Source organism: Lygodium microphyllum, chromosome 15, assembly GCF_053477565.2.
Source record: "Lygodium microphyllum isolate KBCC chromosome 15, Lygodium_microphyllum_v1.1.10, whole genome shotgun sequence".
Lineage (NCBI taxonomy): Eukaryota > Viridiplantae > Streptophyta > Polypodiopsida > Schizaeales > Lygodiaceae > Lygodium > Lygodium microphyllum.
The window spans coordinates 17,609,937-17,628,094 of NC_141149.1; the positions used below are offsets into that span (position 1 = coordinate 17,609,937).

Consider the following 18,158-nt stretch of genomic DNA (forward strand, 5'->3'; position numbering starts at 1 on the left):
TCACTGATACATTTTACTGTGTTTCTTGAGAGTTTCTGAGACTTGTTTACTGATACATTTTACTATGTAGATGGTGGTGAACATGGGACACTTAATTCACACACACTTGAAAGCTCTGGTCATCCAAGAGATGGCCACAATAGCCAGTCTCCTTTTGTGCAGAAAGGAATGCCATACGCAGGCAGTAATATGGTGTCAGCCGGATTGGGAATGTATGCAGGCCATCCAGAACATTATGGCTATTACAGACCTACAGGAGGACCTCATTACAGCAATATGGAGGAGAGGGATATGGTCATGTTAGGTATGAGGGGCAACCATGCGCCACCTGTTGTTGGTAATTCTGGATTGCATGCAATGTATCCTGTATCTGGTTCTCCAGTTCAATTTGCCAGACCTGGAATGTACAGAGGTTTCCATCCACAACCTGGTCCTCCTGAACACTATGGGAGGATAGATCATGCTACATCAGCAGGTGGGTATCGACCACCTGGCTCAAATATTCCATACTCAGATGATAAAGGTGAATTTCTGAACCATGAGCGCCATGAGCGAGATGTGTACCCTGGAGCTGGGCATGACTTTGGCAAAGGAAGAGATGATTGGCTTGGACGAATGCCAAGGGTTGGAATTCCTTTTGGTATGCAGAGAGAGAGCAGTGGCAATACCCAAGCCCCTACAACTTCTGGATTTGGAACTGGTTTCAATTCACCGAAGGCTGCACAAGCAAATGTGGAGACTCATTACCCTGATTTTCATGATTGGGCAGTTGACTCTAATGGAAATGAACCTATGGGAGGCCCAAGGAATGCTGCTGAGGGTGCTGCATCAGCTACGATGTGGCTTCCTGTCACATTAGCAGCTAAGAGTCCTAAAGACCAAAGAATTGATCACAATAACCAGACAACTGATAATGGAAGCAATTCAAAAGAATATGCTCGAGGTAGTGGCAGCTGGAATACTAGTGAGCCTCAAATCAGAAAAGCCGGTCACAAAAACAGAGAACAGCCTAGAGGTGAAAATGAATGGAGGAGTCAGGGGCATGCTGTTGTTTCAAGACACAGGCATGATACGAGGATTGCTGATGAAGATGATGTCATCAAGAAAGTGAATGCAGTGGATATCATGAAAAAAACAGATACAATAAGAACTGTTGGATCTGTAGGTCTTCTGAAGGGACATATGGAACTCTCGTCTTCAGTACCTAGAGAAAATCTGGCCAACAAAGCAGTCAATGTTTTCTCTGAGGCACCAGGCAAAACTTCGGCTGGTCCGAATTTGGTTAATAGTGTTCATGTGGTCTTTCCAGATGATGCCAAGGACAGTCAAATGTTACAGAAGCGGACTACAATTGGAATAACTAAAAAAACCTCAGCACAAGGTAACAGTGGGCTTGTATCTGAGGGTTTTGGATCACAGAGTACTCCGGGGTTGGGCTTTGCTCAAGCAGAAGGCTTGTCATCAGGTCTAGCTGCTTCTACAGGAATCCGGAAGATGCCTCAAGGTCAGGTGCCAGAGAGGGGCCAGTTGAATAACAATAATAAGTCGACGTTCAACAACACAAGTAAGTCTGCACAGGATTCCCAAGCAGGAGCTGCCAATCCTGTTGCCTCACTGTATGTTGTACCTGCAATCAGAAAACACATCCAAACTGACAAGAAAACTACTATGAAACCTGAAGATGGAGACTCAAAGACTCCCAAGGAACTGCGTGATGGTGGTAATGCTGACAATCGTGAGGCCAACAAGAAAATTGCTGCAGATGCTATGAATGTTACAAGTGCTACAGATGCAAAAGCAGAAACAATGATATTGCCAAGGGTGATAAGACAGAATGAGGAAGCCTTGTCTTCTCTGGGATCGAGCAGCCCCAAGGAGGATTTGATAGGCAAAGCAGATGCTTCAGTTTCGGAGCCTGAGGCTATAGTGCCTCAAACTTTAGAAGGCCTTACAGTGGACAGTAGCAGCAAACAAGTGTCCTTGGGAAACAATTCCTCTACCAGTGACTCGGATGGAAACCTCAACAAGAGTGCTGCTATTTCCAGTGTGGATAAACCCAGCAAAAGTAGTAAAGAGGGTCACAAAGCTTCAGCATTAAGTAATTCAGTTGCTGCAGAAAGTGACAATGGGAAGAGATCCAAACAAGTAGCCACTGGAGGTGTGTCCTCTAAAGATGAACAGTCAAATCCTACTAAAGCTGTGGATGTTCAAGCTCCTGCCATTGTTGAAGAAGGACAGGTAAATGAAAGCTAACAGATAAAGTGTCTTTTATAATTCTCTCTCTTTCAGCACAAAGATAGTCATTCTCAGCAGGTGTTTGCTTTTATTGAATTTCCCTGCCCCCCCCTGCCCTGCCCCACCCCCGCTTTCTTTTTTGGTTGTTGGTGGTGGGGGGGACTAATTTAAATCCTTGACTTTGTGTCATCATGGTCTCTCTTTATTGTGGGAGGGTGTAAAAATTATATCTACTTCATGTGTAGAAGACACAGGGAGTTCAATTTAATACGTGGGACACTTTACAGGTTGCAACTGCTAACATCTTATGGTGTGCTCAATCAATTATGGTCTCACTTATTTTTTTGTTCCTTGTTAAATGCATGTTTTTTCCTTGGTAAAAAAAACTCACACTGATATTTTTCTTTTTTGGGGGTCTTCTTTCAAGATATATGGTGAGGATGGCCCCAATAGGAAGGGCAAGAGAAAATCCAACTTACCACGCCGCTTTAATAGGGATCGCCCTGTACCTGAATCACGCAACTTGGACAGGCCGAATGTAACTGAAGGCCTGGTTTGGGCTCCTGTTCGAAATTCATCAAGTCCAAATGTTGCTGTTCATGAACAGAGCAGGAAAGAGGAAGAGGCTCGGTCTGGAAAAACCAGGAAAGCAGCTGATGCTGAATCATGTCCAAGGCAACTTCCAACACAGTCTGCTGAAATCAGGTTTCAAGAGCTTCCAGAGCAGGGACAATTTCGCACTCCATCAATGAACATGTCTCAAGTGCATGTCCGGAAAATGCAGCCCCATTCTGCAATTAGCTGTCAGCAAGGGCAGGGTGAAGCTGCAATGGACGTGTCTTCTCAGAATGAGCATCAGGAGCATGCTACCCCAGCTAAAGTGAATACAAATAATGCAAAACTTGAAACAAGAAAAACTAAAGGTGATACAGGTGTCTATGTTCCTAAGCCTCTGAGGAAAGAGGAACATTTATTAACAGGCAACCAAAGGCATAGGCAGACACAAGCAGGAGAGAGAGCTATCTTAGAGGAACAACATATGCAATCTCACCAAAATTCTACTGCTGGAATCAAATCCAATTCAAGTAAGAATGAGACCAATTCCAGGTATTCTAGGGAAGAACAAATACAGAACCAACAATCTCCTGCCGGTACTCATCCAGCACAAGTAGCACAGGTGCGAGAAAAGAAGCAATTGGAGCAGTTTTCCAATTTGCCTGCTGTTGATGAATCTGAGTTTAGCAAGAAGAAGAATGGCAGTGCTGCTCGGAATCTAAAGCATGTAAAAGAACAGCATATTCATCAGGGATTGTGCCATTTGAGGGAGAGACCTTCGTCAGATGAAAGAGAGGAGCAATCTGGTGAAACTTTAGCAAGTTCATTCATTTCAGAATCCGAAAAAGCAAGCAAAATCAGAGATGACAGCAAGATCTATGTCTCAAGGTATGTTCGACAGCAGCAAATGCAGCAGCAGAATTCGTCAGCAGCTAACCATCCAGTCCATGGACCAAGGGAGGCTTCACAATCTGAGACAAATAAGAGCAAAGAAGAGGGCAAATCTCACATTCCAAAGCATGGCAGAAGCCAGCTACAGCAGTATCATGCGGCCAGCAATCAAGGATTTAAACAGATGCAGACAAGAGAGGCATCTTTACAGCAAGAACAATGGGAAGAACCACCTCTTCGGAATTCTGACAGTGGGTCTGAATTTAGCAAGAACAAAGAAGACATTAAGTATGTGACTAGGGTTGGTAATCAACAGCGGAATCAGCATAGGCAATCTGTAGCAGGCATGCATCTCAGAGAAACACCTCTTTCAGAGGATCAATCTAATGTGGTTCCTGTTGGACCTGAAAATGTGAAGAAAAAGGATGAGAACAAGTTTCATGGTTCAAATGCTGTTGTCAATCAGCAGCAATCGGGAGCAAGTAACCATCAGGGACATAAGCACCAAAGGCAGAGATTTTCTGCACGACAGCACTCAGAGCAAGATGCTGGAACTTCTGTTGATCTGGTTGTTACTGGTTTGGAGGCAAGCACTCATGAAGATGAAATACTGCCTGAGCTAGGCAACAGCAGAGATGAAATTAAGCGTGCCATGCCCAAGTCTGCTAGACAGCAACAGCCTGCAACTAGTAGCCATTCAGGACACAAGCCCTTTCCAAAAGAACAGTGGGAACCTGTCCAAACACCAGCAATACCTATCCCTGAATCTAGCAAGAGAAAAAGTGACATGAAGAGATATACTCCCAAACCCATAAGACAGCAGCAGATGCAACAACAGTCTGCAGCTAGTAATGAAGAAATGGGAGAGCTGCAGATAAAAGTAATGCATTCTTCAAATGAAAAAGAGCACAATGGAAATAGAAAAAGTTATTCACAGAAATTTATGCCATCAAAAGGTGATGGCACAAGTAATGACAATCCTATTCACCAGCTGCAAACTGGGGAAAGTGAAGCAGATAAGCAAGGTGGTATGAGGGAAAACTCGAAGGAGGTCGGAACTCCTGCCAACTCATACTGGCGAAGGCACGAATCTAGCCAAAGGCAATACTCATCAGCAGGCACAGGAAACCAAAAGCAACAGGTATATGTGGTAAAGGCAACAGAGTCTGTTGGCAATCAGGAAAATGCACCTGGTAATGGTAAGTTAGCCAAATCAAACCAATCACACGAGGAGCTTCTCGGCCATGATCAGCTCATGGTGCAACCATTCCAGAGACAAGAATATCACCCCGAGGCAGGGCCTGAAAATGAGTTGAGTACTGGTCAGGCAGATGATGGGACAAGACGATTTGTAAGACATGAAAATACTCAATTAAGACGGGGTCGGTTTCATGGTCACCATCGTGCACGAGCTGTGGATAATGTATCATGACTGGAAGGTGGATCTCTCTTTTTGTAAATGTTTTTGTGAGCATGTTGAACAAGATTGCAGAATATACTTTTGCAATCTATACTTATTTGTATCCATGTCACTGTTCAAATATATGAGCTGATAATGCTTTGGTAACTATCAATGGTGGGGGATAGTTATCATTTTTGGGGAACAAGACTGAATATATTTCTGGTGTCCTGATATTTGGTTTGTGCCCATGTGGCCACCAACTTGTATTGACCACTAACTTCTCGAAATCCTGTCATAATTGAAAACTCAACTGTGGGAGTTAAAAATGCATCTCATGGAAGATGTCTGCAATATTCTGTGCTCCCTGAAGGCTATGTTCTGAACATTTCGATGTACATGAAATGGCTTATAATAAGGAGCAACAGCTTATTCTTTACAGGTTAGGCAGGGGTAGAATATTTTGCCTGTTGCAACTGTATGGATGAAGCTAAATATTTGAGCAGCTGGTTTGTCAGTAGACTTTTTTAGGTGGCCTCTTGACACTTGCTGCTATTATCATGAGCATGAACTTCGGGAAGGTGGATTTTCCTTGCTCTATTCAGTGCGGATGAGGCTCATTGGAATGGTCTGGCAATTAAAGTTCATGTTGAATCTAGTTGAAGTGGCCTTAGTTTACTTCCTGCAGCATCTTCCTTCTCAAGCTAACCTCAATATGCACCATTGATGGTGCCAGCTTTACTTTGTACCTTGGTATTCAAGCTTATGGACTACATGCAAGCCCTTGAGGCTGCCTAACCAGCTTCACTTTGTGCATGGAAGTTTACTCTGGTAATTAAATTAAGCTTTCTTTCCAGAACTGCTAGCACTCGGGCTAGCTGTTCGTGCCATTAATCATTAGCTGTATTCTACTGACAGACGGGTGGATAGGAGTTTTGTTTGTAGTATTTGTTGCAACTGAAGTACGATAAAGTTTAGGTTGGGGGAAAGTTCTCGATGGCATTTCACCTCCTCCTGTCATGGTGTGTTAGAAGACGGCTGTGAGAAAATTGACGCTTACAGTTTGTCTACACAAATAGAACGGCTCACTCCAGAGCCTTTTTGAAGTCCTTTGAAATTTGGTTGTTCCACTTGTCCCAATACTGATGCTCTGCAGCAGACCAAGACTGATCTTCGTGTGTATCATTATCTCTGGACCAAGGCTGCATCTACGCCATGCAGCAGAAGAGCTGATCCTCTTTTTAAGAGCTTCATTTGTTCACACGCGAAAATGTTTAAATTGTTAGGGTATCGACATGTATGTTGAAATGATCGTCAAAACACGGATGGCAGAATGTCTGTTAGAATAGGCATAGAAATACGTGCTAGTACGTGCATCACTAAAAGGACAACCAATGGATATTTTGACAAGGCATGTAATCCCATGTTGTAGCATGTACTCTTTCTCCAACTTGGTCACCAAGTGACTAGTGTACCGATACTAGAAAGACATTAGACCCACAATAAAGATTAGAGGAAATAGATAGAATATTGTATCAAACATAAAATCTGAATTATTGAAATGATTTATAAAATCCACATCTAGAATACAAACAAATTGAGATATAATACTTACAAAGTTTGTCTTGAAGGAGACCTCACCATTGCTCCCGATATGCAATGAGGAGTTTGTTGCAACTCTTGTGCATGCCAACTCTATTTGTTGCTTCCACTTGTCGGGATTATAATGTTTTTAATCTTCTTTCACTCCTCTCGATCAAGCCACCAAGGCTTTTCTAGCCCATTGTTGTAATCATTGTGCGGCTTTGGATGAAGATGGGCTACGTGCTTCTAGATACACTTCAACATGTAATTTTTCAAGACTGGGTCTTAGTCTCTCCATTTCTCTATGATGCGATAATTGTATACCTACACTAGTAGCTCATGCAACTTGGCGATGACTCTCTTTCGTTTGTTGTTCATGACCAATTGATGTGTGGTTGGTGATTAAGTATATGATATGTTGGGAGGAGTCACGGATGCCCTAAGATTTCGAGGTGTAGTAATCTTGGAGTGAGAGGGGCGATCACTACCAATTGGGCTCATTGGGTTGCTAAGCCCAACTACTTATTGGGGTTGTCATAGTGAGGCATGGTAAATATGGGGAATGCACAATGGGATCTGGTTGGGGGATTGACCACAGATGCATCTCAATCCAACGTAATACATGTCAAACCATAGAGGTGGCTTTGTGGGTCGGCTTGGTAGCAAGGAAACCCGTAAAGCCATGCTCATGTAGGTCCACTATGGCTTCCTTGGTGCAAGAGTGGTGAAGTGGATAAGAGGTCATAGTAGATTGTAGCATTGATGGCCCGATGGACGAAGGGGCCGAATAAGATGGTGGTGGTGTTCTAGCTTGCAAGGTCAAATGGAGGGGGTTGCAATGAGTTGAGCACTATGGTGTGGTGGAATAACATCACGCTGTAAGGGTTGCAGTCACCATGATTGTGAGAGCTTGAGAAGCACTGACCTTGAGTGTGTGTGCTTTGTATACTATGAGTGGTGGCCACATTAACATTTCTTGGACTAGCATATTCCTATGTTGATTAGCACACCTACTCATATTAGCTATTGGAATGTTGGACCATAACACAACTCCTCAATTGGAGGTCGAAGGTAGATATCTATATTCTTCATCTTGTCATGGCCAAGAATTAGCAGATTGAGAATGAGATAGCCCTTCTTAGTTGTGAGCCATGGAGGAATTATAGGTCACTAACAATGGGCCAAATATTGTGTGATCAGCTGCTAGCCAAAAGGTTGATCCTATCCATTGCAAGGCATAGTCTCAAAAAACATAATACACCGTCAGAGGATCAACTTTTGGAGTGTTAGGATATAAGAGCTACCAAATTCTCTGACTTGAACATGTGCTAGATCCTTGGTATAAGAGGAAAGTAAGGAAGCATTTCATAAATACTATCTCACCTTGCAAGTCACTGTGATATCAATTAGAACTTGTGGGCCATACTAATTGCTTTTTTTTCTCCAGTTTTAGGGCCAACTTAGCATTAAATGATGCTGACACAACTCTCTTTTCTAATCAACACCTAGCAATTGTAAGGTCCTTTTCGCCTCATTACAAGTCTCAAGCATTACATTTGCTACTAGTATACATGATTTTTGATAACTTCTAATGTATAAGCTAATAATGATAGTGAAATATGGTTTTTTATAACCTATAATATATATTTTAATAATGTTATGGCCTTGAACTATGCACCATTATGGCATATGCTACAAAGCTTGAATCGTGTACCTAAATAAGGGTGTCACACTTGTATCACTCTAGCCATAAAACGAGTGCAAGTTTTGGAACGATAAATACATATTTAGCCTAGATAATCTTAACTCTTGTAGAACAGTGTGTTAGCCTTTTTCTTTAAGGCATCAACATAAGGGTCATTCTGATTGAGGAGATAATCAATTATTTGATCCACCTTTGGCTTGATTACTCTTCCATCATATGCCTCCTCTTGTGGTGTCCTCTTTGAGCATTTGCAAATGGCTTATCACTTCCACTTACTACAAATTGCCACCTTTGAAAGCATCTCATTGGTTGAAAGGATTCGACTCTATAGAAGAACTCATCATCCTATGGTACATGCATATTTTAGTTATAATCAATTATTAACTACTCACAAAGGCTTGCACAATGGATAGAGTTAAGGATCTACATCGAGGACAAGTTAGTTTCTCTCACTGATTGAATGTAACTAGAAGGGGTATCAAATATCCCATAACATTGTACTTGCTCTAAGGTGGTGTGACATTGTTGTCTAACAATGGTCTTGCACTAGTTGCATAGGCAACACAGTTTTTGGTTGTTTAATCTCCTACTCTCAACATTGGCTTGAGCTTCGTTCGAATTGCATGTTAACATACTTATAGAGAATAGGAAATGCTTACTTTAACCTAAGCTTATTAGCTCAAGCCTTTGAGTTATGAAACCTTAAAGCCTAAGTTTACTTTAACCTATGCCTCCTAATCTATGCCTTCAAGATTAGACTAGGCATGTCTTTCCTTTTTTGTTAAAGGATGTGTATACATAGCCTAGAGAAGCCTTTGCATTTATTTATCTTATGTCTAGCCTATGTCTGCTTTAAGCATGTGAGAGGATTTTGCTTAGACTAGGTATGTCCTACCTTTTTTGTATTAAAGGATGTGTATACATAGCCTAGAGTAGCCTTTCCATTTAAGAGTGATAATTTCACTTACATGTAGATTAGTCTAAGTTGACTTGGATGCCCTAGCTTACATCTACTCTAGGCATAAGCATAGCTTTGGGCTACAACTGTCATAACCCTAGTCAATACTTAGTTTCACATTTGATTCTAGCCTAAGCCTAATTGTAGCTCTCTCTCTCTCTCTCTCTCTCTCTCTCTCTCTCTCTCTCTCTCTCTCTCTCTCTCTCTCTCTCTCTCTCTCTCTCTCTCTCTCTCTCTCTCTCTCTCTCTCTCTCCACAAATTCTTCCATCTCTTGATCTATCTTTCCTACCTTTGACATATACAGGTGCATGTCTATGCACACACACAAAGAAAATAAAACAAGCAAGCCACAAAATCTCTCTCTCTCTCTCTCTCTCTCTAATGTACAAAGAAAGCAAATAAAATAACAAAGCAAGAAAACCTTCTCTCTTTATCTCCTTCCTCTCTCTCTCTCTCATATAATTTATAGTAAAATCAGGATAGAAATGGTGCAAAATAACCTACATTTTTTCCTCATCCACACACACAAATTTGTCATAACAAAGCTCAACTCAAGATCTAGCTTTTTCAAGCATGGAAGTATGTATCAATAAAGAATGAACAAGTGTGATAAATACATAGTTGTATATGATTGTTCTCAATCTTTAGGAAGTAGTTGAAGATTATGCTTGTTAGTGGCATTTAAAAAAAGTCAGTCTTAGGCCATGCTAGTGTAAATGCATAGGTAGATTAGGTTAATGTTTCTTGTTTTCATGTAGAGTGTTTTTAGGCCAATACAAGAAGCATGAAAAGCGGGTTGACGTTGATGATCTCTCAAAATTTCTTTGTACATGAGTTATTAGCTCGTTTATCTTTATTAGGAAGTTCTAAAGCATAGAATGTAAATTCTTGCAAGAGAGGAATAAAACAAAGATTTGATGTTTAACATGCACATATATCCATTGTAGATGGACACTACAAAGTAACAACTTGTAATATGGAAGAAAACATATGGATTATCTTGGATTGCTGAGTTGTGGTGGTAAAGAAATTATGCACGTACTTAAGTCCAACAATATGAGGCTCACACATAGATCACTTTATATGTGTCAGCTACTAGTGGAAAGTGACTAAAGCGAATGTAACTAAATGTATATATTCATTCTTATGTTAGATGACATGTATGTCTCTCTTTGGGTTTCCTAGCTACCAAAATAGACATCGTCTCTTTCTATGTGTATGTTACGTGTAGTCTAACACATCACTCAAATGTCTCATGGCACTATTGCTCATTAATATAAAGCTAAGCATGTTGTATTCTATGTATTTTAGGTATTGAACTTTTATGGCAATAGATCTAAAGATACAATGTACATATGCCTATTTAATGCACATATACTTACATTTTTAATCCTATGTATTCTAATAATAACCCAATGTTATTTATGAAGCAAGAAAGGTCTAGAAGAAGTAAGTGGAAGATTTTATTGCTAAATTTCAAAAGCTACCCTAGTGGTTGGATTTGGCTTACAAGCTTCCATAGAAGATCTTAATTCTTATTAATTGTTTAGCTATGTCCTTAAAATATTTAACTGTGAGCTTTTTGAAGTCCTTAGATACTTTTAAAAAAAGATGTTTTTGGATGAAGTGATAAAATCCATGGTTTTGCTATGGGTAAAGGTGCCTATGCTTACGTTGCCTTGTATTTACTTCACACACTGTGACTGTATATCTATGCAGAGCAAGTGGTGGGTGCCCATCACTATCACTTTATTCTTTATTCTTTCAGTGACTATTAAATAAGGGAACCCTATCTATTGGAGTTTCCATATGTGATGTCTCTCTCTCTCTCTCTTGCTCTCTTGCTCCATTCGCCGCCATAGCTCTTGCTTTCACTTGTGTGCTTTCACTCAGGCTCTACCTTTCAACTAGTATCAGAGACACCATTCAAGGAGCTTCTTCATCCTTTGCTTCAGCTTGGATTCAAAGCTTGAGCTTAAGGTTTCATGGCATTCATTTTGGCTATTTACCCACAGTTAGATTGACATATATTGTTGTCTTTATTTCAACATTGCTGTAATTATAATTTTCAACATTTTCTTAGAGAGCAAACATTGTACTTTAGTAGTCTATTACTTGCAATTGGTGGACAACTCTATATAATGGACATGGGTGCCTTGGGGACCCTTAGCCTTACACTTCTACTTCTTAAGTTGATCGCTCATGGTATAAAGATCTCCCCATTATAGCCAAAAACACTTCAAAAAATGCACTTTTGTTAATCATGGGATTAAGAAAAGGGCCAAAGAGAGTTTGTCACATGTGCAAGAATATGGTATTCTTGTCCTCTCTTTTTTAGAGATAGTAGAATCCATTTCGTGATTTTGTCCTCTTTTTTGGCCGAAACATCCAAAGTCTAATATGTTTTGGTAGTCCCAAATTCCTTATTTACTTATAAAATTTGACAAAAGATGTGATAAAGATAAGGTGAAGTTAATAATGACTTTTTTGAAAGTCGAGAGATCTTTCAATATTTCTTTTGGCACAATATATTTTCATGAGTCTTCTTGATGTTCCTTTTTAGTTCATTCACCTTTCTCTTTGAGTTCTTTCTTTGTGAGTTCATTCTTTTTATGGCATCCATGAGGTGTCCTTCTTGTTTAGTAAACTCTTGCACAAGGAGTGAATGGAAATTGGGAGCCCAAAATCTTTAGCATAAATGATTGAGTTACCATGCTGCCCTTGAAGGGGATGCAATGGCAGTGGAGAAGGAGAAGATGAAGATGCGAGAGAGAAGAGCACACAGAATGTAGGTGTTGTTCAACGGAACCGATAGCCTTATTGCACTATCATATTATATATGAATAAAGAATGGGCAGTCGTAGTGTACACGGGCAGGCCTAGAGGCCTTTTACCCCAACAACCTCCCACTAAAAGGCCAATGTGGCTAGGGAGTGAAAACAAAGAAAAGAAAAGAAAAAGACAAGGTGAGGAATCATGGCATCTCACCCAACGCCCATCATGGCATCTCACCCAATGCCCAATAGGAAAGTGAGCTGTGCAAGAAGTGTCGAGAACCTTTGCAGAAGAAGAGTCGAGCATCCCTGAGTCCGTGACATCTAGGAGATAAGCGATCCCACATCTCCATACAATGGAGCAATCCAAGAATGCTTCTCATGAAGCAAGCACAACTCATTAGTGCACAATTGTAAAGCGTTAGAGTCATGCATAGCATCACCATAGCATATACAAGACAGCGGAGAGTAGTCAAAACTCTCCAGAGTCAATCATTGAAAGAGAGCCAACATCCTGGACACTCATCCAACGGGATCTCAAGACTACATGTGGCCTCAGCAAAGCGGAAGACTGACATATGGCTAGCTATCCAGCCTGCAAAACTACAAGAAAATGACTCTCAAGAGCCTGCAAGGGGTCTAGCAACTGACCACCAACATCTTGACCCTGACTGCTATGCATAGCTATGTCATCTGGGCCAATAAGTGCCTCATTTTCAACATAAACAGCTTGCTGTAATGGCACTATAGTTGCTGTAAAAGCAACCATAAAGCGTACTGAAAGCTCATCAAGAGGCCTGAGAGGTGTCTACGTCTCATAAAAGATAGCATGACGGCTGTGTATGACCTGCTGGGCATCCAAATCCCATAATCTATAGGCCTTAAAGTCACCATCTCCATAACCAAGGAGGATATGTCTATGTGACATAGACTCATGTGGCATACGTACAGATGCTTGGCAGCCAAACATCCTCAAGTAATCATAGGAGGGCTTCATGCCACTCCATGCCTCATGGGGTGTCATACCATCCAAGGTCAAGCATGACGTCCTGCTAACCAAATAGACTGCCGTCATAAGGGCCTCAGCCCAAAAGCCATAAGACAACCTAGCTATGGTAAGCATAGAAGCAACCTTTGACTGTAAGGTCATGCACATGCCATGAGCAATCCCATACTACTGTGGGCACAAGAAATCAATGCCATACTGTTGACAAGAGGTCCAAAAGCTGGGAGAGAGAGCATGACTCTCATAATCCATTTGCAAGTACCTAGGCCTGCTACTAGCAGAATCCATAAACCTGTCGAGCATAACTGCAGTATCCTCAATCTGCACCAAGGGAAAAGCCCAAACACGATGGGTAGCATGATCAACAAAGGTCACAAAGTACGATGCTCTAGCAAGTGACTGGGAAGGTATAGGTCCATATACTGCACAATGGACAAGTTCTAGAGGAGCATGCCTCGTACGATTGCCATAAGCCAAGGGGGCTCTATAAGGACCAAGAGTACAATTAGGGAAAGCATCAAGATCTGTAAGTGACATAGGAGGCAACAATGAGTCTAAACGAGACAAGATCTCCATCTCTCTGTGGTGCATATGGCCTAGGTGATAATGCCATAACAATGCATGTGGTATTCGGATAACTGCAACCATAGAATCTCCCACATGAGAGACATGCACTGGATAATGAGAACCAACTCTAGAATCTCTGGCCAAAACCAAGCAACCATGACAAATCTTCCATGACCTATACTGAAGAGAAATAGTATATCCTACATTATGTAATTGACTGATAGAAATCAAGCTCTTACTGAGCATGGGAACATGTAAAACATCCTTGAGTATAAGAGAAGCCCCATTAGGCAAAGCTAGGTGTATATCCCCTATACCAACAATAGCATAAGACTGCTCAAGGCCCAAATCAATACATCCGTCAACCTTCGTGTAAGAAGAGAACCATGCTCTATGAGGGGTAACATGACAAGATGCCATAGAGTCCAAAGGCCAATCAAATGCATAGGCCTGATCACTGAGTAAGTAAGCTGTAGGGAAACAAGATGACAGGAGTACATGCTCAACTACATCATCATGGGTAACTGCATGTACCTCACCACCAGTAAGAGTGGTAACACCTGCTGCATCTGCTGTATCTTTGACTTTCTACTCATGTTGAGTCCGTCTCTGTCTCTGCTGCTCTCTAATCCGTCTAAAGCATTTTCTTTGAACATGCCCAAGCTTTCCACAATGGAAGCAAACAACATCTGAAATAGAAGAACTTGTAGAAGACGACAAGGAATCCAAGTCATCATGAATAGGGCTATCCATAGCATCCATGGAGCTCAAACAGTCGAGGGCTATCCCAACGGAGGGAACCTACTCATAAAGACAATCATCTGCAAGTACATCAGTGGTAGAAACATGCTGCAAAGGCTCATGAAACCTCAACATACGGGAGGACATAAAGGCATCAACCAAGGATGCAAAAGCTCCCACATGAAGAAGAGTCGTATCCAACTACATGACATAACCAACCATAGTACGGTAAAGCATAAGACATCTGCCATAAGAGCATATGGTATTCAGCCATGAAATCGGTCCATAACCATAATGGCAAACATGACTCTACAGTACATCAGGTCACATAGTAGCATCCAAGTCAATGCAAGACCGGTAAGTGGCATAAGATCCTGCAATGGTCAAGCTCCAGGAGAAGCCCAAGTATTTGTACAACAATATCCAAGTAAGTGGCTCTGTAAAGTACATGACAGTAGAAAAAGTGCATAGCCCGGTAAGCATCAAGAGCAACTGCTTTCTGACCTATATGGGCAAAAGCAACCCAACTAGCATAGAAGCTAGGCAACATAGAAGCAACAAAGCCATAACTACTAAAGCCAAGCACTGTCAAGAAGTCTAGTGATCAAGGAGTAACCCGCAAAGAACCAAGCATCAATGAGCAAGACTTACCATGCCTTTCTTGGATGATGTGCCCATTAAGAACCAAGCATCAATGAGTCAAAAGATGTATATGCATCCAAGTAAATCCAAGATTCATAATCGGGGCATTAAGGGCCAAATAGCATCTAAGCTGCATAATTGATAAGCCAACCAAATGCAAACTTCTCCACAAAATTCTCAAATGCAAGTCGATTCAAGCCCAAACATCTTCCATACTGCAGCCGAACCCAAAAGCATCCACATTAGACATTAGTCCCATAATGGGTAGCATGGGGCATAAACCTTGTCAAGTGAAATGCCTGCTGCAAAGAAAACGACAATGAACCAAGAATTGAGCTTTACTCTTTGCTCAAGAAGCATCTGGGAGCATAAACATCAAAGTGACATCATCCAAACACATCAGCATATCATTCTGAGTAGTCGAGAGCACTCGTAGACCATAGGCATAACCAAACTGGAGGTAAAATAACCTTTCAACCAAGGTAGCATAAATCCCAACCAACAATGAAGTGCCTGCATCCAAATCAAGGCTCAATAGCTCTCAAATAGCATATCCGGGCATAAACCATGATGACCAAGAATCAATACATCCAACAGGACACCCAAATATCAACAAAGAGAATTATGCATAAGCCATCCATGATAAAACCTTGCTGTCTAAATAATGTACAACAATAAATCCCTGCATAAATCGAGCTATGGAAGCTCAAACCAAGTCCAAAGCATATCAAAACATTGGGCAAACATCCCCAAAGCATTTAGGCATCAAATACCAATCCTCGGGAGCATCACATAAGCTAACAGCATGACATTTTCTTGCTGTAAATCAACTCAGATCTATTACAAAAAATTCTATGATCAGAATTTGGCAGATTTGACATCACCATTGCATCTGGAGCGTGCCAAAACCCCAAGTTAGACTCTTACCTTGCCTAAATCGGATTTCCGAATTCGAGATATGAGAAAAAATGGGATTTTTGAGCCAGATTTTAAAACAGGCGCAAAAAAACGTGAGCTACTACTGTGGGGTATGCTGGTTATGTTGAGGATAAGGGGGAAAATGGTTGTATACAAGGTGCCCAATGAAGCCAAGGAACACCTGCAAAGAGCCTATGAGGGCCGGGGAGAGGCGTGAGATGAAATCTTACCTCGGGGGGAAGAAGCCATGGATGGCATTGAAGCTCCAAGCTCTAGGTCTTCAATCCAGGCTGAAGTAATGCTGGGCCAAGCTCCACGATCAAGCTCTGATCCAAAGCTCTGATATTAGTTGAAGGGGATGCAATGGTAGCGGAGAAGGAGAAGAGGAAGATGCGGGAGAGAAGAGCACACACAATGTAGGTGCTGTCCAACTGAATTGATAGCCTTATTGCACTATCATATTATATATGAATAAAGAATGGGTAGTCACAGTGTACACGGGTAGGCCAAGAGGCCTTTTACCCCAACAACCCTCTTGTAAGGGCTTTCACAAGTTGAAAAGAAGAAAACGAGAAGATATAAAACATCACTAGAAGGGATGTATCATTGCCTTCAAAATTATCCTTGAAGGGTGGTCTGTCAAAGTGCAATGTGTTCACATGGCCAAGGATATACACTTGCCTCCAAATGAACATGTTTTCCAACAAACACATTGTAAGTCTCTAGCTGATAATGTATGTAATGTTTTTTTCATTTAATCAAGTACTAATAATAAATTCTTGATTGTAGATATATTTTTGTCAATAAGTATTGAATGGCAACCTATGGAAAGCCTAAGTGGAACCTCCCATGCAATTCATAAGCTATTTGGAGATTATTGTCCAAATCCTCTTCCACAAAATTTCTACTTAGCTAAGATACATTTATCCTTTATAAATGTGCCATTTTGAAGCAAGCCACAAAGATATGTAAGGGTATAAAACATGATAGGCATATTATCCTTGAGATCCTTCTAGTCGTCATGGACTTTTCAATATCCTGAGGTATTTTGAATTTAAAATTTTACACCATTACCTTGTCAAGAATCTTGCAGTTTGGAGATAAAAGACTTGGCAATGGCAAATCCTCAATATGTCCATATGTACCCACTCTAAAGGGAACCACATGCTGTGTATAATATATAAAAACCCTACACTCACTAAAAAAACCCACAATTTGATTAGCATAGATAATAAGAAGGCTTTGGAAATCTAGAGAGTATGACCATAAGGGTAATATCACAAGGTGTAGTGTATGCCACCAATCCTTGGCTTTGTCTTACAACGTCACTCAACAAACTCTTGCTTTGAGCTTTGATTACAGAAGATACAAACTTAGGTTGGATATTTGGGTTCCCTTGGATTTTGATATAGATTGCATGCCTTTTAAATTAAAGGTGCAAGTTATAGCACATGAAGAAGTAAAGGAGGTAAATATTACTTCCAATTGAAGTCTAAAGGATATAAGGGATAGATACCTTGGAGATGTTATATGGAAAGAGATATGCAGTCTTTATGAAAAGTAAAGTCCTACTTTATAGATGTATTGTTGAAGTAGCTCATGGACCTTTGCATGAAGGAAGGGACTAGTGTGTCCACGCATTTGAATGAATTTAAATCTATTTTCAACTAGTTGATTTTGCAAGGCATTGAGCTCAAGGATAATCTCCCTCTCTTATTCTCACTTGTGATACTTCTTGAGTCATGGGACACTTTTCGTGCTACTATCTGTGCTAATATGCCTAAGGATGATTTAAAACTTCCAAGATATTGAGGGTGCCCTACTCATAATGAGATAAACAAAAAGAACGTGGATGCAACCTATACTTCTCATGCATTGACCTTTAGAGGCAGACATGATGGTAATAGTTGTAATGACCACAATGGTAGAGGCTCACAGATATCTCAGCCTCATGATGGGTAGTCTCGTAATAAGTTGCATGGTCATAAGGCCTCTCTTACATGCCATTACTGTGGGAAGTAAGGTCATATTAGGCTATAGTGCCCATAAGATGCACAATGATAAGCATAAGGAGGAAGACAAGGGCAAAGTGTAGGATAAGTCTGATGATCGCAGCATTGTTTCTAGTAAGTCCAATGTGAAAATTGAGAAGATCAATGCCTTGGAGCTTGAGTTTAATGAT

General features: G+C 41.0%; 1 protein-coding gene across 1 annotated transcript in view; it reads left to right on the forward strand.

The window, feature by feature from the left end:
• The window catches only part of LOC148024302 (uncharacterized), a 61,274-nt gene extending 55,755 nt beyond the window's left edge, over positions 1–5,519 (forward strand). The window contains exons 9-10 of the mRNA XM_087693924.1: positions 71–2,238; positions 2,663–5,519. Coding sequence (XP_087550050.1) covers positions 71–2,238; positions 2,663–5,113 — 4,619 coding nt within the window. The 3' untranslated portion in view covers positions 5,114–5,519. The remainder of the gene's footprint in view (positions 1–70; positions 2,239–2,662) is intronic.
• The last annotated feature ends 12,639 nt before the right edge of the window (positions 5,520–18,158 follow it).